At 37.3% G+C, this 23,181-nt stretch overlaps 3 protein-coding genes and 1 long non-coding RNA gene across 4 annotated transcripts; 2 read left to right on the top strand and 2 right to left on the bottom strand.

Annotated features, from left to right (window-relative positions):
• Positions 1-63: 63 nt before the first annotated feature.
• LOC116201403 (alternative NAD(P)H-ubiquinone oxidoreductase C1, chloroplastic/mitochondrial) lies at positions 64-4,463 on the bottom strand. The gene is made up of 11 exons (XM_031532632.1): positions 4,308-4,463; positions 3,952-4,166; positions 3,759-3,854; positions 3,416-3,482; positions 3,093-3,276; positions 2,362-2,455; positions 2,031-2,243; positions 1,050-1,412; positions 730-806; positions 482-585; positions 64-366 (listed from the first exon to the last, which is right to left on the bottom strand). The coding sequence occupies exons 1-11, from the start codon at positions 4,354-4,356 to the stop codon at positions 227-229; spliced, it is 1,602 nt and encodes a 533-aa protein (XP_031388492.1). The 5' UTR covers positions 4,357-4,463; the 3' UTR covers positions 64-226.
• A 269-nt stretch (positions 4,464-4,732) lies between these two features.
• On the top strand, positions 4,733-10,431 carry LOC116201404 (cyclin-dependent kinase E-1). The gene is made up of 16 exons (XM_031532633.1): positions 4,733-5,024; positions 5,316-5,426; positions 5,588-5,694; positions 5,812-5,854; positions 6,019-6,117; positions 6,245-6,314; positions 6,441-6,535; positions 6,626-6,659; positions 6,748-6,832; positions 6,959-7,036; positions 7,133-7,180; positions 8,741-8,773; positions 8,929-9,031; positions 9,128-9,343; positions 9,789-9,855; positions 9,977-10,431. The coding sequence occupies exons 1-15, from the start codon at positions 4,785-4,787 to the stop codon at positions 9,852-9,854; spliced, it is 1,428 nt and encodes a 475-aa protein (XP_031388493.1). The 5' UTR covers positions 4,733-4,784; the 3' UTR covers position 9,855; positions 9,977-10,431.
• Positions 10,432-11,663: 1,232 nt separating this feature from the next.
• LOC116198977 lies at positions 11,664-12,661 on the bottom strand. The gene is made up of 2 exons (XR_004155450.1): positions 12,464-12,661; positions 11,664-12,370 (listed from the first exon to the last, which is right to left on the bottom strand). It is a non-coding gene; the product is annotated as an uncharacterized LOC116198977 (long non-coding RNA).
• A 9,331-nt stretch (positions 12,662-21,992) lies between these two features.
• On the top strand, positions 21,993-23,088 carry LOC116201199 (protein DELAY OF GERMINATION 1-like). The gene has a single exon (XM_031532336.1). The coding sequence runs from the start codon at positions 22,015-22,017 to the stop codon at positions 22,873-22,875; it is 861 nt and encodes a 286-aa protein (XP_031388196.1). The 5' UTR covers positions 21,993-22,014; the 3' UTR covers positions 22,876-23,088.
• The last annotated feature ends 93 nt before the right edge of the window (positions 23,089-23,181 follow it).

Raw genomic sequence — 23,181 nt, 5'->3', positions numbered from 1 at the left:
GTTCGATATCGACCGTCTGCATACTGCATGGAGAAACCTTCACGGTTCGATGAACTATCCAGCTTTGCAAGTATTGCTGCTAATTGCCATTTTACTCCCGAAAACAACAATATGATGTTCTATATGGAACAAGAATTCATCATATTGACCAAAACAACGAACAATTGTCATTTCCATAGAATAGTATGATACTAAGTACTATGAAGAATGTGGTTGCAAGACAGTTTCACGAGCTTGAAAGAACTTTGGTTAGGGTACTCTGAAGTGATGCAACTGTATCTACAGCAGACTTAGCGAGCCAACTGACGCCAACCTTAAGCCGGTGCTCATCGGTCGGTAATCTGATTAGGTATGCGAGTTTCCTTGCTGCAAAAGGAACAATATCCCCCCAGTCAATATAATTCACAAAGACAAATATAACATAAATGAGAGTCAAAGAACAGCAATTTGTGAATGCAGAAGGTAAGAAAAGATGATTAACCTGCATGACCAACAGGGCCCTCTAAAGTTAGCCCCTCGATGAAACTCGGGGTGATTGCAGCGTCATTTCTTCCCAGTGTCATCATTTCACCTAAGTTTTGAAATCTGAAAACCCATTCAAGTAAATCAAAGGTGAGAATTTGGGGAGGGAATATACATCTCAGTTCTGTTTCAAAGAAATGCAAATTGGCGTTTCTTGTGTGAGTTGAACTTCAAGCAAATGTCAAACGTCAAATAGACGCATTGAACCTGAATGGAAGAAGAGGACGGTCATTGATTGCAGCCCAAATATTCCAACCAGCAAAGTCTGCTTGCTGAAAGGCAACCTGATTCAGGAAGAGAAAAATTTGAAGCATAGGAGATCAGTATTCCCATTACTCTTTTATATAAAGAGCATCAGTTCAAGTCCGGAAAGTGAAACATGTAAATGCGTTATCACTTCATTAATAAAACTTCCAGAGTAATTTGAAGAATCAGCTAAAGCAAGGAAGATCTTGATTGATTCATTCTGTACCTTTTACTCTACAAAAGGACTGAAACAAAAGCCTAACTAAACATACTTATAGTACCTGTGCAGTCGCTGGAAGAAGCCTTCCATCTGAATCCCTTAAAGCCGAAGAATCTCCTACTGCAAAAATCCGTGGATGCCCCTTCACACGGAGGTTTTCATCTGTTTCTGCTTGTCCACGAGAATTCAGTGGAAGCTCATAGGGCCTGTCATCAGGCTCCAATTCAGGAAGTGGAGGCTTTGAACCAACAGTCCATAAGACTATGTCTGCCTCAAGGATTTGATTCTGTAAACCCCTTTGAGAAGGTTGAAGTTCCAATATGAATGTCTCCAACTCATTTACCGGAGATACCAAGCTTTCTGACCTCCTTATGCAGCGGACAAAGTAACCTAGCAGAAGCTCCACTTTCCTGGAGGAAAGAACCTGGCATCATGGCAAAAAAAATCACATACCCATTCTTTCATCCCTTTCAAATGTTCTAGAAGAAAGAATGGAATTTGATGCAAGCAACAGAAAATTTCAATAGTTAAATATAGGAAAACCCCTAGTTTTCAAAAATACTTTCAATATTCTTTTTTCTTAAGGAGGGAGCAGAAGCAACCTGAGCCCACACACCCCAAAAGTCTAAGGAACAAGATAAGCCTACGTTTCTTAACGAAGTCATGCGGGTAGCTACAGCACATTCAATGAGGGTATGGACTCAAACCCAACTCACAGGGGTAGGATGAACACAACCATGCAATCTTGCGGTTCAACCCATTTGGTGCCTGACTTGTGCTCAGTAGTTACAAAGGTAGCCAGTGATTGATGGTAAGTAGACTTGATGAAATGAATAAATCTCCTTCATATTTGTTATCTTTCTCTCACCTTTCATTCCATAAGATTTCCCTTTTTCAGTCCCTTTGTATTCATCTGTTAGTTTTACACTAACCATTTCCATGGAAGGAAAGAAATGAGTAGCACAGACCATCAATTTGTTTTCTTCTCCTAAAGGACTTCTCTAAGAATCAAGATCCTGATCAATAAACTTGAAATTCTTACTTTCATAGCAGCCTCCCTGTTTCCAGGTGGGGCAGTAGGACAAATTGTTGTCTCCACATTGATTGCTTGGACTTTTCCTTTCTCTTGGAGTCTTTCCGATATTGTCGCAGCTAATTCAACACCCGAATAACCACACCCCACAACAGCCACACGAATTAGGTTATCCTTCCCAAAGTTCTGCCTCTCCAGATTCTTTAACTTATTCTCAACCTTCTGCATGAAAGGGAAGGTGCATGTGAGGAGAACCCAGAGAGATGCGACAAAATTGACAGAGTGAATTATTTGAAGATAATGTCCTCCAAGGCCAAGAACTCCTCTAAAAGAAGCTTACACATGCATCTTCAAACGTGGAGAAGGGCAATGCAAATTCTGCAGCGCCAGGGACTATATCCAGTTTGGCTTGAGCCCCCAAAGCAAGAACCAACCTAGCTGCCCAGGATAAAGCACATCAAATCAGCAGATCTATTTCCTACCAGAGAAGGAGACTGTCCATCATCTTTTGCAGCAGTAGAATTGTCTTGAGCAAAATTATTATACATGGGGAATGTCCAATCCTTTTGTAGCCTATATATGCTCATAAGTCGATCCTTCCATGATAACACAACTTGTGGAAGCAAATTATGCAAGCAAACCATCAAAAAAAAAATGTAAATTTCAAGCTCACGGAGAAGTACAGAAAAATTTCCTCTTATGCAAGCATCACAAAAGACAGAGAAGTCAACATTATGCTAAAGCAAAGATTGCCATTCGGTACTTTTAAGGGATAATTAATTAGCGCAGAGAGTACCAGCTTCGTTTTTTGGTGGATGTAGATATTTAGAATGTTGGTTAATTCCTAAAAAAATGTGCTGAAAACAACAATATTTTAAAAATGGAAATTTACCATGAAAAAAAATCATTGCCAATACTATTTCTATCAAGAGCTTCCCTACAAGTGGCTTAGGCACTCTTATCCTAACCCAAAAGAAATCAAGAAGCAAATTGACAGATAGCTATCGGTTTAACCAAGTCTTCGATCTAAACAAATACAGGTTCTCGGGAATGTAAATATGCATTGCATACCAGTCATATTCAATGATAAGGCCACTTTCAAGTTGCACAGTCCCTCCAGAACCAGATCCTGTGGGCCCAGTTACTCCCAAATGATCCAAAGGACTTAAGACCTTCACTCTATCTTGGAAAAACTGAATGCCAGTATTGGCAATGAGATCAGAAAAACGAGGAGCTATTTCCCATGCCTCTACTTCTGCATAAAAAAGTAAAAGTAGTCTCAGAATCCAATTCCATTTTATTTCTTGGTTCCTGCTTTCTGTGAAGCAGGTTGTCAGCAAAAAGAGAATCATGATCAAAATTCAGGAGCGCCCGAAATATTGATCAATATGTACCTCCAGATAGTAGCTCATATAGCATTGGCTTGAAAACAAAACGCTCGGATTGGTCCACAAGAAGCACCTGGTACGGTAATCGATCAAACTAAGCCCATCTCATTTGAACTAAGAAGGAATGTTTAAACATAAAATTTGAACTGCGGCAAGTCTCCCGGAGCACGTCGAACCGTTCAAACTAGCTATAGGTCAGCAAGTAATACAGGATTGTGTTGCAGCCGTCATCATCATCCAATTAGCATTGTGTGCGACGTACACAAGTGGAAAAGATCCCACGAAGAAAATCACAGTTCTGCATTAAGAGTGCATGCCACAATATTTGCAGCAGAAGGGAGTAATTTACCTGAGGCTTCTTGTCGTCGGGCCATACGAGCGACTCTAATCTCAGAGCTGTATACAAACCCCCGAACCCACCACCGAGTATACAGACCCTCGGCTTCTGCACATGACAGTTGAGAGCATTCCATCAATCAGACACATCCTGAAGCAACATTTCAGAAATTAACAGACCTCACAATCGACGGAAAAGCACGGACCTTTTTATCCAGCCACGCGTACATATTCGGTGCCTTATTACTCTCTGCTATCTCCGCAGTGCCGCCACCATTTCCCACAGCACCCGAAGCAACAAATCGTAATCCTTTCCTCTGGCAGCTCTGACTATGAACCGAGAAGAAACGGGTCCCGAATTTCCTCCAGGAAGAACCGGGAACTAGGCTGCTCCATTGCTTCCCGCCCCGTGAAATCCCAGCTGAATCAATACGAAGACATTGTCAAGAACCCCATTTTAAAGGACACAAGATACTGCCCATCCGACATCGCCATTGAGCCGTAGATTGAAGTTTGACAGATTGGTCAGTTGAATAGAACCGGACGTGAGGAAGGAGCTTACCCTTGAAAGGAAGAGCTGCGGCTGAAGCAGAAAGCGCGAACTGCGCCATGAAGAAGAAGTTGAGAGAGGAGCAGTCTCTCTCTGTGTGAAGTCCCTGCAGAGCCGATGCTGCAGCAATAGCGACGACGGAGGACGATGATCTTCTTACCCAATGGTCCCGGTTCTGAGGTGGCAAATACGCCCGGGTGCATCAGATCAAAGTGATAGATTTGTGGGACCCACGTCTCATTCTCCGGGGCTTATATACACCCTGGTGTTTGTATCAGCTGCACTTTAACCGGTACGTGGCGAGCACTCCATCAGATGTGACGAGCTCGTGATTGGGCCGAGTTTGAATTTGGGCTTTCCGTGGTTTGAGCCTGAATTCGGGCCCATTAAGGAATAGCTATTCCATTCCATTCCCGGACTTTAACGCGCAGAATTGCAGATTCCGGAGTTTGGTTTGGTATCTCTTGGAAGAGCTGTGAATAAGAAGCCATGGGAGACGGGAACGGCAGAGGCATGGCGAACCCCAACAGCAGCAAGCACGGGAACCGGCCGGAGTGGCTGCAGCAGTATGATCTGATCGGGAAGATCGGCGAGGGCACCTACGGCCTCGTCTTCCTCGCCCGTATCAAGGCCCCCTCCCCCAACCGCGGCAAGTTCATCGCCATCAAGAAATTCAAGCAGTCCAAGGACGGCGACGGCGTCTCCCCCACCGCCATTCGCGAAATTATGGTCATTTCCCTTCCCCCTCCGCCCTTCTTCCTTCCATTTCTCCCTCAATCACCCACTTCGTATCTCAGTCTCATCGATACCTTCGTCTGGTGTGGGAATTTGAGAAGGGAAGTGCTTTAGCGCTGCCATGGCAGCTCTTTTGCTTTAGCATTTCCGTCTGTGGAAGCAGAATCATTTTGAATTGCCTCCCTTTAGGCTGCGTTGGTTCTGGTGGTTTTACTTGAGTTTTGCATTGGTGTGACTGAGTCACTGAGTGCTCACAAAGGAATCCTCTGCTGTTTTGACTTGCAGCTGCTTCGGGAAATTTCGCACGAGAACGTAGTAAAGCTTGTGAATGTGCACATTAACCATGCCGACATGTCATTGTACCTCGCTTTCGATTATGCCGAGCACGATCTTTACGTAAGTCGCAGCTCCTCGTCACCGTCCATTTCAATCCTGCCAACTGATTGATTAAATATTACAGTACATTGAGTTATTTTAGTTGTGTTAGATAGACTGACGCCATAATCGATAACTTGTTTAGTGTAAACAATGTGAGAGCTTTCCTGTCGTTATTTTAGGAAATTATCAGACATCATCGAGACAAGGCTGGCGGGCAACCTATTAATCCCTATACGGTAAAATCATTGCTCTGGCAGCTGCTCAATGGGCTGAATTACCTGCACAGGTAGGTTTATCATGCACCGGCATATTTCTTGAGCGAAAATTATTCATCTTATCGGAAAATGAAGGATGAAACTTATTGATGAATTAACGATCTTGCACATGTGGGTCTTTGCTGCAGCAACTGGATCATACACCGAGATCTTAAGCCGTCAAACATCTTGGTATGCTTGTGAGGCAATTCTAATTGTCATCATGCAATAGCTTGTATTATCATTGTAATGTTGTCAAGTTGTCGATGTGTTATATTGTTCTCATAATGTTGTTTTGAGTTTTAGAAGACGCTTAAGCACTTTTGGTTTTTTCCATTTTCTGTTGTATCAACCAGGTCATGGGTGAGGGAGAGGAGCAAGGTGTGGTGAAAATTGCTGATTTTGGACTTGCCAGGATATATCAGGCTCCTTTGAAGCCATTGTATGAAAATGGGGTGAGGTGCATGATTCCACTTCTTAAATCTTATTTCTTCCTTTTAGGAGTATTTCTTTGCTAGAAGAGCTCGCACTTCCCTTTTCTTTTCTTTCTTTAGATATGTTTGATGGGATTATTGCTTTCAGGTTGTGGTAACTATTTGGTATCGTGCACCAGAGTTGCTCCTGGGAGCAAAGCACTACACAAGTGCTGTTGGTATCCTTTGAAACTGACTACTTGACTGCTTCATCTTCAAACAAGCATGGAGCGATAGACTTATTATCTTTATGTATATGCTTATTGAAAGACACCAATCAGAATTAGTCCTTAATGCATCATCAGACATGTGGGCAGTTGGATGCATATTTGCTGAACTTATAACATTGAAGCCACTGTTCCAGGGTCAAGAAGTCAAAGCTACCCAAAATCCTTTTCAAGTGTGTCACTTATTCGATGTACACTATAGGTCATTTATCTTTAGACATTACATCTCCATATCAAATTAATATGATTGGCCTCTCGTGCAGCTTGATCAGCTTGACAAGATCTTTAAGGTCTTAGGTAATTATGCATGTCCATATTTATTTTAGTATGGTTTCCTAAATTATTTAAGCCTCAAAGTGAGATTTTTTTTTTTTTTTTGCACTAGGCCATCCCACGCTGGATAAGTGGCCTACATTGGTGAACCTTCCACATTGGCAACAGGACGTACAGCACATTCAAAGACGGAAATAGTCTGTACTTTTTTTATTTCCTTTAAAGTTGATGTTCAGTTTGACGATTTTGAATTCTGTACTTCCAGATTGTTTACTGCCATATTTGTATATATGAGAGGCCTTACTACTTCAAACTCTTGACAGTGAAACCAATGGAATTGGCAGCGTTGTGCCTCTGCCACCCAAAAGTCCTGCCTTCGACCTCCTGTCCAGGATGCTTGAGTATGTGTTCCATTTTTTATCATATTAAAAATGATTCTTGATTAGTTTTCCTGAATTTCAAGATGATTGGATTGCTCCTCTCTTTTCCTTTTACAGATATGATCCTCGAAAACGTGTAACAGCAGCACAAGCCTTGGAGCATGAGTATGAATAATCCTTCCCTTTTCGTCTCTTTTGTTTATGAATGATCCCTCCCTTTCGTCTCTATGTTTTTTTCTTTTTCCTTTTTCCTCCCTTTGCTGTTTAGTATCTCTATTAGGTTGCATCTGGTGTTGGAACTCTTTGCTCAACTCCACTCATCTCACTCTCAAAATTTAAAAAAATTAAAAAACAAACCCTAGTTTTTTTAACTTTTCAAAAGTGCCCCAACTCCCTCTCTCTCTTCTGCTCTCTCTCTCTCTCTCTCTCCGCTTCTCCATCTCCCTCACTTCCCTCACCTCAGTCCCCGCATTCCTCAGCCTCCTCCACCGAATGATCTTATTCAGGCTGCCCGCAGCCCTCTCCTCCACCCAAGTTTTAGAATGATCTTATTCCTCTCGACCATCCTATCTCCTTCACCTTCTCTCTCCCTCTCTCTATTTGCAGAGATGAACATAATAAACTCTGGCGGGAACTTGATTTGAGCAATGATATATTAATTTGAGGGAAAAACAGGTGATTAACGAACCTGAGCATTAAGGTTTGGAGAGGAAACACAGTACAGTACAAAAACCTGAGCTTTAAGGCTGGGAGATTTGGTGGCTGATATAAAGTTCATATAATTTGTATCCAGAGCAGAGAGAGAGGGAGAGGGAGAGTGGAACAGCTTTCATGGAGGTGGCAGGTTGAAGATTTGGGGTATGAGTTGAGGGGAGAGGGGAGAGAGAGAGAGAGAGAGAGAGAGAGAGAGAGAGAGAGCAGAGGAGAGAGGAGGAGGTGGGGCACTTTTTAAAAGTGAAAAAAACTTGGGTCTGTTTTAAAATAAGAAAGAGATGAGTGGATTATAATAGAGTTCCACAACCAAATGCAACCTTAGTTGTCCCTTTTCCTTTGCATTCCTGGAACTCTGTTTTACCTTCTGTTTTTGGTGACCGACCTGCTGTGCGTTTAAGTAGGTGTTTGAATATTGTATCAATTTAGAAACTTCCATAATCCATGTTTTCTCTACCACAAACATGTGCCCCGCTATAATCTTAATCAGGAATAGATACTAGTGTTAATACTATAATTTTGAACTCCTCATGAAATCTGAAGATAACTTGAAGAGATATTATTTTGCCCTTACCATGCTCTTTTCTTCTTAAGATGAGACTAGTTTTTAAATCTTGTGCCGTTTGCTCTATGAAGTTTCTTGCACTGAAGTGAGTATGGCTTTTCATAGCATGTTCTGTCATTTAATTGCTCTTATTGAAGCAGATAGCAAAAATGGGAAGGGTGTGAATGGGATCTCCTTTAGGACAATTTGAATGGAGGGCAGGATTGTATATGCTAGATATTGAGATTGCTTAGAGAAGAGTTTTTTTTTTTTTTGAATGTATGCTTATGTAGCTATTATAGTCTTCATTGAGATTTTGAGAGTGCTTGGAGAGAAATTTTGGCTTGGGATAATGTGCTAGGAATTGAACTTTTGATAGTGTTGAACTTTAGGAGCAAGATAGTGCTTTCTAATAATTTTTGACATTGTCCTTGTCAGTATCTAATGTTCTATTCTTATTTTCTTGTTAGGTACTTCCGTAATGAACCTCTACCAGGGCGCAAGTATGAACTCCTTCCTATAAGATTCACTTTCTATTTCTTTCTTTGATGATGATGCGTGGAGCATGAGCAGTTCTAGATCTCTCTTTATTTGCTTTAATACCATTCGAGATGCATCCAGGTGTGTTCACCTCTGTTTCTATTGTGTTATGGCTCAGTGCACTTGTGCCCAACACGGGAGACAGAGTCAACTATCCCACACGTCCTGTGGACACAAGTACAGATATCGAAGGAACAACTAGTCTTCAACCTTCCCAACCGGTAGGTCTTATTTATTACTCTTACCACAGTATGTACACCACATTGCATTGCTCTATTGACCATTTCTTCAGCAAGCCTTTTTATTTCTCTGTGCAGCCATCAGGAAATGCTGTTGCAGGGAATATGCAAGGCGCTCATCATCCTATGGGGAACAGAGGCGTTCCTCGTATGCCTGTGGTAGGAATGCCTAGGATGCCAGGCCCTGGAATCGCTGCTTATGGCCTCGCATCACAGGCTGGGATGGGCGGTGGGATGAACCCTAGCGGCATCCCAATGCAGCGAGGCATGTCAGCCCAGGCACAGCAGCAGCAGGTTTGTTCACTCTACTAATAAAAAACCAGGCTAGACTGGACTATATAACCAAACAAGGAAATCTCTGGACCGGGACAGTTTCCAGTCCGGTGGTATTCTCGAAACCTTTCTGGATTTCGAGTCACTTTGGACTGATGTGGTCTGGTGTGCGGAGCAGTTAAAGCAAATTTGCTAAAAAATTGTTCTGGCCCGTTCTGACTTGACAAGGGTTGAACCAGTTACCTGTCTAACTGAATATATATATATTTGGTCTGGGCCGCTCTGTCTAACCGTATATATTTTTTCCTGTTCTTGTATTTCCCTCTTTTGGTAATTACCTGGTAACATCATTGGTTTGAGGAACAGTCGGTGTTGAAACATAGCTGGTACCAAGCTTTGCTGGTTCTAATTCTGACACTGCTGTCGAGATATATCTGAACGACACCCTTTTCTTTCTTGTCAACAGTCGAGAAGAAAAGACCCGGGACTACTGCCTGCATACCCTACACAACAGAAATCAAGGCGCTTCTAAGGTAATTGTGGATCGATCTTATAGACACATACAAGATTCTCCTTGCTTAAATATGAGGAGATTTTTTTGCGGCTAGAAACGCATGATTGTGATTGGTATGAGGATATTTTTGGACTTTCCAGGTGGCTCATATTTGCGCTGTCGATGTGTGAGAAGCGTGTGGATTTTGGCCCCTCAGAAGGATTACGGTACATTCACTAGAAACAGCTGAAGAGGGAAGAGCTGACATCAAGGAACATGGATCATTCGATCGACTCCATTGGTGCCGCCTGCTCAATTCTGAGTCGGCTTCCAATCCACATTAGAGAACCGCCCTGCTTCATTCCAGGAAATTACAATAGCCAGGGGGGCTGAATTCAGCCTGTTTTGGGTATTCATGCCGTGGAATTAGTATATTCCTTCGGTTTTAGTGATGTAATAGCAGAGAGTCCTTGTATGTGGTGTAAGATATGGATGTGCCTGTGAAATCTGTAATATGATCAAGGGCTTTAACGTGCCTTGTTATGATTATTATAACTTATCTCCTCAGGTCCGGTCATTGGTCTCGGGTAATAAAGCCGACTGCGGACTTTATGCATTTATTTTCGATCAAACACGGAAAGAAAGGCGAGGAGCGCCGCACCTTTGCGTAAGCCAAACCTATATGACAAAGGTGATCCATGTCTTTCTCCCATTTCATAAAATAATGGCAATAACGCCAACAAGATGAGTCAAGCGCTTCCTAAACAAGTTTGACACTAGCATTGAATACCCCCGATTAACGGTGCACGTACTTCCTAGAGATCGATGATGCGAAATATCTGTTACCGTGAGAACCTGAATCTTGACTCAAAAAAGAGAACGTTCCGTGGTACGTCTAGTCTTAAGCCCACGAGCTATGAACAAGACCGACCGACATCTTATGCCGAAATTATTGTTCAATCCCATCAAACCTCAACAAAACTAGGCAACAAAATTATGAATGGAGCGCAGGCCGCAATTTACTAGCAAAAGTAGAACTAACTAATTTGTAGCTAACTCTAGGAAAAACTCGAACCGTATCAGCAACGCTATTTATAATTTTTCTTAAACAAAGCAAAAATCGGTGCAGCTGCCTCCTTGAAAATTCGCGAGTTCCTCTCTTGCCGTATCCAAAGTCCATAAAAGATTAAGATAAATTTCCTCCAACTCGAAGAGCAATTCCCGGCGATCTTTAATGACCAAAAACATCTATTCTTGATCAGATAAGCGCGCATACGGCCCTGCATTCATCAACAAAAGCCATATGTGCTTAAGCATGCCCACCTATGCTCCAACTCTCTAAATCTCTAATTCCTAATCCCCCATCACAACTTAGGAAGACATATAGTACTCTCCATTTCACCTTTGCTCTTGCCTCTTAACTTCTCCTTTCCAGCCCCATAAGAAAGCCCTACGTCGTTGATTGCACCATTTTGATCACCTTCTTTGGCAATATAAACATAAGAACATCGATAGCAAACGACACATAGTTGATTAATTGCACCCTCCGCTTAGACAAAGTGCTTCGGAAGCTGCCCTTTTATTGAAACCAAATATGCCCAAAATAAAAGAGAGATCTGATCTGGCTTGAGGCCTCCTCCACTGAACTCGATCCTCTGGGGATTTAAGACTAAGCTAGATCTTTGGATTGAGGATCAAGCAAAGATGGAAATGACAATAGTTAACTTAATCTAAACTTTATAAAAAAAAAAAAAAGGATAAATAAATTAATATGGATTAATTTTAGTGGTTCGGCATCTGTTCTCTTTAATTAAGATTTTGAGTTTCAGTTTTACGAATAAAAAAAAATCATGTAAAGAGAGTTTTACATCTCGGTGAATTGACTTCGCTTGAACCGAAATTAATCGGATCGTACATATTCCGGATACAATTGAGGCAATTCAAAAAAAGAAGGAAAAATTACACCATACAGCATGATATTTCGACATTTTTCACCACATCGCATATATCGTGATTACAAGATATTTTGAAAAAAAAATTTAACCAGAGACGTAGCTTTTCCCACTTCTTCTCATTTCCCTCTCTGTGGTTCCCTCTCCTCTATTTCCATCCTCTCTCCATATTCCCTCTTGTCCCCAGCTCCACTGTATAACCCTAGATTAAAAATCGAACTGCATGACTCTGGAAAAGCTTCCGATCGTTGAAGGGAGTGAATTGTTGGAGCCAAAGGGAGCATTGGGAGTCCATAGTGCGGCAGTTTGGAGAATCGGGAAAAGCTTATCAGTCCAGAGGTGGTCCATATTTATTTTTTCCATGTTTTGTACTATGTTAGAGTTGAGAATCTGCATAAAAGAAATTGTTGCTTTGGGAGGCATGCAGGTGGGACAACCTCGGAGAAAGCTTGTAAAGGAGTGTTCCCCTGCTCGGGAAAGGGAGAAAGGCTGGTCCCTTGTTCGAGAAAGAATATAAGCTCGAGAGACATTGGATGATGTCGCACAAGCTTCCCCCATTTCAATCGACCCACTCGATGTCATTTCTCCAACACAAATCCAACTCTGCAAAAAAAAAAAAAAAAAAAATCTCTATGCCAAATGAACCTTCCACTTCAGCACAATTACACAGAAGAATGAATTGGGATAACTACGTACCAGTTGCAGAAGAAGAGGAGCAAAACACTTAACCCATTACCCTCTGTTTTTTCTTTGATGCAGGGGAAGAATGGAATGGGGGAGGATATAAACCCTGAAGCCGTTTATTAGTGGAGGGATGGAGGTGGGAGAGATGGGAATGGGTCCCACATTTGATCAGGTATGCACGAGAGGGCCAAAAATCGAGTCACGTCATGCTGTGTGGTTGAAAAGTTCGTAAAATTTCGTGCTATGCTGTACAATGATCGCGATATATAATATAAATGTCAAAATATGGAGCCGTAATGTGTAATTTTTCCGTAAAAATAAAATAAAATAAAGAAACTTCTGATAGAAGTTTTCCTGGCCGTGGTACGTTCTTTCTCATCCGAGAAAAGACAAAAACACAACCTCGGAAACAATCTAATCTATCTATTCCATTTATCATCCTGGCCAGAAAACAAAACAAATTTTTTATTAATAATTCTACATAAATAAACGAATAACGTGCGGCGGAGAGGGGAAGGTGCAATGCACGCAGGCCGACAAAGACGCAAGGATTCTGTCAGCTCAGCTGTACATAGGCAGGCGTCTGGTTTTCTTCTTTTCTGGATCGGAAGAGGAAAACCTTGTTCATGTTCATGTTCATGTTCGATCTTGCAGTATAAACGAATCTATCATACATACGTATACATATACGTATATATAATTGCCTGTTGGTGTACATACATTTTTCCAGCTAATACTTATGTCAAGCCCATGCAACATACAGGTAGCTTTCGTTTGAGAAATGGAATGTAATGCGCGACTTGTGCTCTCATTCAATGAATCGAAAGAATTTTTAATTCGCCTTTTATTAGCTCATGAGACTATTCTTTACTCTTTTATTTTTCATTTTCTTTTTTCATTTGCTAGACTTATGAGCTTTTTCCGTAATCGAAGGAAAAAAAATTATGCCAAGTGGCAGCATCGCAAAAAAATTATGCCAAGTGGCAGCATCGCGGGGCAGCCACAAGGGCATGTTGTTTTGGAGAATCGTCCATGTGAGACCCCTTTGGTTCCCTCTGCATGTATATGTATATTCAAGCATGCAGAGCCAAAGAAACTTCACATGTCAATTTGATCTTATTATTTTAGAAATTACATGCAAAACATGTCAAAAAAATTTGTCCATTTGTTCTGACATTTGGATTTACGTACTATGATGAGAAATCTTGGAAGAATCTTTACGATGGGTATGTATGGGTCAGTGTCAAGTGCGTCCATCCGAAATAATAAGGGATGATTTGTATAATAATTATTATGCATATAACGCTTGTAAAATATATAATTACCTAATTTATGCTATTGTTGCACTTTTTCATGATATATAAGTTTATTGTAATTATAATTCCAAGCGGTTTAGCTTAATGTTTAAAGAGGAACTCATGTATCCACCTAATCTCGGGTTCGAAATCCCTTAGAGCCACCGGAGTGTCTTTGATCACATATGCATGAGAAGGCCAAAAATCGAGCAACACTAGCTTTCCGTCCACCATTTGAAAGTTAACGTTGTGCTGTGTGGTGAAAAATTTTCAAAATATAGTGTTATATTGTGAAATGGCCACAATATATGCTATGCTGTGAAAAATATCAAAATATCGTATTGTACGATGCAAATTTGCCTAATTTAAATAGTTCAATGATAATTTGTTACAAATCGCTTTAATTAATATGCATCACGTTAAGTTAATTATTTATATACACTTATCTTTTATATATAATTTAGAAATTACAACATAATTTTTTTGTCCTTTTAAATAATATTTATAAAATCCTTATTTTAAGTATTTTTTTTATTCTATTTAAGACCATAAGTTTATAGCATCGACTGTTGTGTGTACGAAATTTTTATTTATTATTATAAGTCAATATGACGCATTTTTTTTAGGAATTAGCATGGTCAGTTTTGCTAAATACCAAAGGTAGATTTTTTTGTTCCAATTGTAGTTTGAAACTCGGTTCTCATTTAATGTTTTATGTCATTTTTTTTATTCTATGCTTTTAATTTTATTTTTTAATTTTTTAAATTTTATTTTAATTGTAGTTAGTAAGAGATTCAAGTACATTTTATTGCATTTATTATGCATCCAAACTAATTTATTATGTAGCCAAGTTAATTTTACTTATATATAGATAGATATATATACTAAAAAACTACATTTTTGCATTAAATAGGGTTATATTAAGTAAGGTTAAAATTGTCCATCCATATGTAAACATATATTAATAAACTAATTATGCATAAAATTAATTCCCCTAATAAATACTATTATTATTTTTAAAATAATGTATTTGTATATTATTATATTTACAAATAATTACTATTGGAGGATCATAAGATTAAAATTTTTACATTTTATGAACCTATGTAGTGTAAAATGTAAAAATGGAAATTTTAAAATGCGAATGTCTTAAAATTTTATATTTTAAAATGTAAAATCAAGGTTTGTCTGAATATTTATAAAACATCCATTTAATAGACATAATAATTGAGATTATTAGCTAAACTATTTATGCGTTTCAAAAATTTGAATGATTGCTATTAGAAATGATACATAAATGAATTAAAACAAACATATCCAGCTCAAAGGATAAAAACACCATAAAAAATAAATTAATAACATATAAAACTTCTAAAAAGAAAAATATTATAGGCAACTAATTATATCAACTTATGATTCCCTAAAAGAAAAAATTTGCAACACACCACTGTGAACTTATGATCATAATTCAATAAAAATAATATTTAAAAATAGGGTTAATTACATTGGTGATCCAAAAAATTTTAATAATGTATCAGGTTGGTCCGAAAAGTTTTTTTTGTTACTTGATGGTACAAAATGTTTCAAAGTTATAACATGATAGTACAAACCGTCATCTCGCCATTGACGCCGTCAAACCGTCATTTACAAGACTGTAAATTTTACACTATTATGTAACTTACGTAAAACATTTTATACTATTAAGTTACAACTTCAAAACATTTTGCATCATCATGTAACGTCCCACAAAAATCGATTTTGCACCATCAGCGTCGGCTTGACGGCATCAATGGCGAGATGACGGTTTGAATTATTATGCTACAACTTTGAAACATTTTGTACCATCAAGTAGCAAAAAAAAACTTTTTGGACCAATCTGATACATTATTAAAATTTTTTGGACCACCAGTGTAATTTTCCCTTAAAAATAAGTATGTCATGAGCAACTTTCCTTGTTAAGATTAAAACAAGTTTATATTGTAATTTAAATTAAATGAATGTGAAAATGTGTATCATAATTAAGATAAGATGCATATTAATTAAGACAATTATTTGCAAATTTTTATTTGACTATTTAACATCCTCTAATATTAATAAAAATATTGAAGATTATTATTTGAAATTAATAATTACAAAAATATTATTATTTTATAAAAAATTGGTATTTCAAAATATAAACAATTACATTTAGGAAATGATCAAGAGATATATAGAATGAATTCGTGCAACGCACGGGACAAAAAGCTAATAAGATTCTCAATCCTTGACTGAACATTGGTGTATGCTATTTTAATTAGTAATCTTTTCCATCATAATAATATTGAAAATATTTCTTAATATAAATGTATCTTCAAGTGATCTAGATAATATAAAGTTATCAAAATGACAATAAACTAGAGAAATAAGTTAAACTTATAATGCAAATGGATAGTTCGTTAAGATTGACCGCTTATATATGTAAGTGTAAAAATTTCCTAAGATAAAAGATATTTTGGAATAGTAAATAAATAGCACGTGAATCATTGAGCGAGCAATAGAGTCCTCGAGAAGAATATATATATAATAAAGTTAATATGACTAAACCAAGTTGATGTTATAGCATGAATGATCAACAATGAGAAGCAACCCACTCGTCGAAGATACAAATCCAATGAGATGCTATCATAAATAATAATATAATAACCACGTACCATATATGTCGTAAGTTAATTATGTATTTATCATTTACTATTTCCATCTATATGCACCTAAATAATAATATGATATTGGTTATCATCTTTTTATCATAAAACAAGAGGAAATATAAATATAATTCTTTTAATTTTTTTTATTTGACTATAAAGAAGCTGCTCTTTTCGATGTGCATCACCTGGTACGAAAGCCAATAAGACCCGACTAATCCATATTCGTGACAGATCAATCCACTAAAAGGGTATAGCCAATGAGACCTTAAAATTGTCCTTTTTTTTTGGTAAAATGCAAGATGACTTCAGTCGATTGTATAAACTAACGCAATCATATCATAAACATGAACAGTTGTAGTAAACATAAGTTTAATTTTTTTAAACTTAATAATATTTATATAAATTATAAGGAGAAATTTGAAAAATAATTGATAAGTAGAAGAAAAAGGTGTTGGACTTTCGGATACTATCTGATCCACACTAAAAAAAAAATAATGAAAGACCCAATGTGACAAAATTCAAAAGTTTTTTTTACAAAAGCAGTTAGAAACTTAAAGTGAGATAATTGAGAGAAAATAAATAGAGTTTGTACCATATAGATGCGGTACTCGAAATTATTATTTAATTTAATATTTATTTAATGACATTTTATAATTAATATATGTATTATTTACGACACAATTTTTTGAGCCGCACCGAGGCTTGACAACATTACCAAGTATAAATACAATAGATGTGCGTCGATTGCGGCTGGGCTTCAATGAAGTTGACGCCAGCAATTCAGTGCTGCTTTTGTTTTTATTCCCCAACCTCATTGTGTCTTTGCCTCAACTGTTATTAAATTTTATCTTCAATGCATTCACAATTATATATTTTCCTTTATTTTCTCGGGCACCGGACAACTTCGCAGCACATAATAATGAAGATTATCCGTTTGATTTTCACCACTTAATAAGTTAATACTTCTTTCTTTTTATCCTGTGTGGGTAACTAGAGATGATCATGGGACTAGTTTAGAATGATACAACTATTTTTATTGGATTGATCTATAAATCAATCAGCTGTTTCTAAATTTTGCCTCGTAAATGGCATCCGGAATATTCTGGAGAGATGACTCTGAGCAATAGAAAACAATCTATTTTTCCCATTGGTGCAAAGAGAGAAGCATACAATGGATGAATCATGAATCTCCTTTTCTTGTCGCCGCCTTCTTTACTTCTAGAAAGGGAAACCCAAACACTTGACTAATCTAAGCGAAAATATCTCTGCACGTAAGGAAATTTTACGTCATAATAACCAAAAGGGGTTATATAGTTACAACCGATAAAAGTGAAAAAATATCAACATGTTTTTATTTGATAATTAAGATATTTCAAATTTGATACTTGTTATAAAATTATCATTGTCTATTTATTAGATGTTAGGATTTATGTTTTATTATAATAAGCTCATGAGGATCTTATGTAAATTAAAAGGTAATGATATAATTACTAAAATATTTTATTAAGAATACGATAAGTTCACATAATTTATTATTATAAAAAAATTCGAAATCCGTGTAATCTGTTTCAAATTTAAATAATTTATCCTAATTAATTTCTTAACCATGTGTAATTTATTAAAAATATGTGTAGTTTACTACTTTATGTATTTTACTTAGATACAAAGTGCAATATCACTTTACCTTCAACTTTTCACACGCTCTTTAAATATGTCATGTATTTCTTATTTATAAACTGATGAGTAACACGCCTTAAATATTTTTTTCCTATCAAGCTACAAGAAATTGTTGTGCGATGTATGCAATCGCGCCGCAACGAGGCATAACAATGTTAATCTCTTCGTTCCAAAAAGGAAGAAAACTATTGATCAATGACACCACGTGACATATATTGCATGAAATGCTTCCTTTCTCTCTAAGCATACACATACACTGCATCTATATATGCCAATTCCAGCCCAACCCTTCTGAGAAAGCGTGCCCACTTGTCCACCGCACTTCCCCATAAAAATCCCCACCCACAAGTTCCCTCGACCCCCGACAAAAAAATCAAACACAAACCTGATAAAGATGGAATCCAAAATTTATTTGGTATCAAGTTGAGAGCGATATCACAATCATTTAATAAGTAGTAAACCTCCACCTTAGAAATGTATAAAATCTCGAGATATCATAACCATTTGCCAATAAGTAAGCATCCACTTGTCTTGGATATACAGTACTTTCAATAGATTTAAAATTCTTAAAATGAAGATAATGTATATCCACTTAATGCATACCCAATGTAGATTATGAGTAAATATTCGACGACTATTACTCAACTACTTGACTGTGTAACACCAATCAGAATGCCTAAAAGTGAAAAACGAACCCCACAACGGCCCTACAATTTCACTTATAAGCATTTTAATTTATTGTTACTCATTCAAAGTGGATGAATAATACTAAACTAATATTTTCCGTAGATTCTTTTATTTTGCATGCACCACCTAACACTCAAAAGCCTAATGGACCTAATTTAGGTTTGATCCGAGTCGATTCACTGAAGAATAAATCTCTCTCAATCGTAATTTTTGTTTTTATTCACAAACCAAGAACTTGAGACTCTTGCAATGCGTTTGTTTTCGGAGTTAAAGTCACGAATTTGTGATTGTGATTGTGATTGTAGAAGAAGACAAAAATATATGGGGCCCACCAGTTTGACTTTTGAAATATGAAATGAATGGAAGGTATAGATAATTAATTATAATGGGATTGTATTTTAATAATATATGGGGCCCACCAATTTGACTTTTGAAATGTGTGTTTTGTTGTGTAGTGTTTTGAGTTAAAGTTAAAGTTAAAATCTTAAATCACGACTTTGAAAACAAACGGAGCATTGGAATCCTCAAGATGACGTAGGTATTGTAGACAACTTTCGCTAAATCCTCATAACTATCCTTTTAATTACTTTTTTTTCTCGGTAGAGTATCTTTTTAATTACTTAGAGCAGCATCTACATATTATATAAAGTTGAGTACAATGTAATAAATAGTGGCATGATTGTAAATATGTATACGGTTAGGATTAAATTAATAAATGTATATAAATTAAGAGTGTATAAATAAATAATAATAATTTTTTGATATAACATAAATATATTTAGACGTGAAATGTCTTAACTTTAATATATCCTTAAAATTTATAATATTTTTTTGATATAACATAAACATATTTGGACGTGAAATTCTTAACTTTAATATATCCTTAAAATTTATAATAATTACAAAATCATCATCAAAATTTATGGCATACTATTTTTTATTGGAAAAATGATAATTTTGAAAAAGTTACACCGCTACTCTTTCTCCAATATAGTAGTAATATATGAATTAATCAAAATTTCTTAAGATATTTGGTATATTTATTAGATATAATATACAATAGAAAAAAGAAAAATTCTTTATGAAAATTTTGAAATTTAGTTAAAAATAATTAAAATTTGAATTAGGTAAATGCAATTATATTTTTAGTAAAAATTCAATGTAACGCACGGGCTAAAAGACCTAGTGAATTGTAATATTGATATGCAGGGGAAATTTAATGCATGTGATATTAGGATGACAATTAAGCATACCTTTTACGAGGATCTAGTATTTCTAATTTTAGACCATTAATTAATACAACACTAAGAAATTTGTCCCATCATCTAAGCTTGAGGGAGTGAGTAGGGTAGATTTTTCCACCGCGAGAATCCATTTTTAAAAATTATATATTTTTTAACATATTAATTTGCTATAATTCTTATTTAAGTATAAAAAAGCTATTTCAATTGGTCACCAATTTAAGATGTCTGTACAAATTCTTTTAGCTTAAGATTGTGTCAGCCTATTGATTGAGACTAGTTTTCACTTAAGCATTGATTTGGCCATAGTCGCTAGATGCTTTTAACGACTTTGAATCTTTCATTGCAAGTAAAGTTCGTCCACTTAAAATTAGCATAGCCACTTAGGTCTTATTTATTGGAAATTTAAATTAAGATTGGCAGAGAAAAAATACATGTGACATTTAAATTAGTATAATCCTTGTTTGGCTTTCAACTAAAAAATTTTACTTTACTCAACTTAATTATATTTTCTCCCAAATTTAACATTGCAATCATTACTGATTTGTTTTTTTCTTCATTTAATAACAATTTTCTATTGATATTTTTTCCTAACCATTTTTATAATCAATTTTTTAATAATAAAATTCTCATATACTTTTGCATCTATATATACATACATGTAGATATTCTCATCCATCCATGTATTTGTCAACACTTACAGTCATTATACAAAATCAAGTTAAGTTAGATCATGATCCAACTCAAAAACCAAATGCAAGCTTAAAATTTTAGATTATTTACTAACAATCAATAGTTTATAATTTTTGCACATAAGTAATTAATTTTGCCATTAGGTTCAATTATATCTATATCAATTATTTCAAATAGTAATTATACTCAACTCAATTCAACTCTATTATTCATCAAATTCAATAATATAATCATTATTGTTTTGTCTTTTGCTATCATTTAATAACAATTTCTCACTCAACCAACGTGGATTGATTCAAACAGTTTGATACTTGTTTCGCTTAAGCAAAGTCTGGGGTTCAAGTCCTTGTGAATACATAAAATTCATTATGGTAGAGCTTTACCGCTTAGTGAGCTGATCCGGCTCGACTGGATTAGTTGGGACACAATTGGACTTCCGGATATCACGATTCACACCGAAAAAAAAATTCTCGCTCATATTTTTTCCTATCATTTTTTATAATTAATTTTTTTGTAATAAATTTATCATCTACTTTTTATAATCAATTTAATAACTTGTCCATCTAGTTTCACATTTATATATACATACATATATATACTCTTTCACATCAATATATTTATCAACATTTATCATTGTACAAAATTAAATTGAGTTGGATCACTCATCCAAACCAAAACATTGTCGGAGAAAGTTTTTCCGCATGTGGGATGGCGCGGGTTGAGTCCTCCTGTTATCATAAATCCTCGTGTGATAGCCCATTCAATATCCAGGTGTTTGCCATCCCAGAATTGGAAGGAACTGGGTACAATGAATTTACAGCAAAACTACAAAGACGGCAACTACTTCTTCTTCTTTTTTTTTTCAATGCGAATCTTGGAATCCGTAAGCTTAATTAGACCTCAATTAATTTAATTGAGTTGGGTCAACCCACTAAGAGGTAAACCTCTTACAACGTGAATTTTTTACATTAACAGAAACTCGAATCTGAACAAGCGTCGAGCTGTTTGAATCAACTCATGTTGTTATATGGCAACTACTTATGTTTGTCCATCCAAACCTTGAAAAATCATAAAACCATTTCCATCCATAGTATTATTGTTATTTATCATTAATATGATTATTTTATTTCTCGGTGAACTGTTATTATTATTTTATTTAAACTAACGAAGAAAAAAAAAATCAATAGTAAATTAATTTATTTTGGGCTCAATCCTGAAACTTTATAAAAGGAAGTCATATACCTTCTAGCGCGGTTGTCTCCTGTGTGCAAACCAATGCACAGGCCATGTCCATGCCCCCCAGCAGCCATATACTAATGGCCTCCGCTATTCGGAATGGCTCTTCCGCCCGCGAGACCTTCCACAAATTCTTCGAGTGCTGGCTCATCGAGCAGAACCAGTACCTCCAGGAGCTTATCTCCGCCTCCTCCGCCGCCGCCGCTTCGACAAATGCCGATCATCCCAATCACGATGCCATCCTGCAGCCCCTCATTGACCGGGTAGTCCGGCACTACGACCACTACTACCGCGCCAAGTCCCAGTGCAGGGAGCAGGACGTGCTCTCCATGTTCTCCCCGTCGTGGAGGAGCTCCCTCGAGGATGCATTCCTCTGGGTTGGGGGGTGGCGCCCGAGCATGGCCTTCCACCTGCTCTATTCCAAGTCGGGCCTGCAGGTCGAGGCCCAGCTAGCAGATCTGATTCGGGGGCTGAGCACGCGCGACCTCGCTGACCTCTCCCCGAACCAGCTCTCCCAGGTGGACGAGCTGCACCGAAGGACCATATCCAAGGAGAAGGAGATCACGGAGAAGCTCGCCAAGCAACAGGAGACAGTCGCCGACTCGTCCATGGTGGAGCTATCCCATGTTGTGACTGAGATGCTGCAGAGCCGAGACATCCCAGGGACAACCGAGAATGACGACAGGGTCGACCAGCAGGTCAAGAGCGCGCTCGTGTCCAAGGAGGAAGGGCTAGAGGAGATCCTGAAGAGGGCCGACAACCTAAGGCTGAGGACGATCAAGGACATCCTAAACATCCTCAGCCCAACGCAGGGAGTTCATTTCCTGATAGCTGCCGCCGAGTTACACCTGAGATTTCATGACTGGGGCAAGAAGCACGACGCCGACGCCCAGGTCCATTCCAGAAGATGACAGACTTGCCGCGCTATAACTGGATCGATCCAGGTGGAGAGTATCATTGGATATTAATATTATTAGCTTATGGTAAGCATGAAATTGTCTAATTATATACTGTTGTGTGGGTTTCTTTTTTCTTGTTTTTTCAGTTACAAATGAGGTCAATGGGCCTAATATATTGAAATAAAAATCACAATTATCTAATAAAAGGACACGAATTGTCCCACTGAATATCGAACCTGGATCTCTTGATCACCGGGCGAGAGGTGTATCACTGCGCTAAACCCTCCCTTGATTCTTTTTTCCTTCTTTCGGTTGGAG

This window comes from Punica granatum, chromosome 3, assembly GCF_007655135.1.
Source record: "Punica granatum isolate Tunisia-2019 chromosome 3, ASM765513v2, whole genome shotgun sequence".
NCBI lineage: Eukaryota > Viridiplantae > Streptophyta > Magnoliopsida > Myrtales > Lythraceae > Punica > Punica granatum.
The sequence above is the reverse complement of the archived record's forward strand: the minus strand, read 5'-3'. Positions and strand labels throughout refer to the sequence as shown.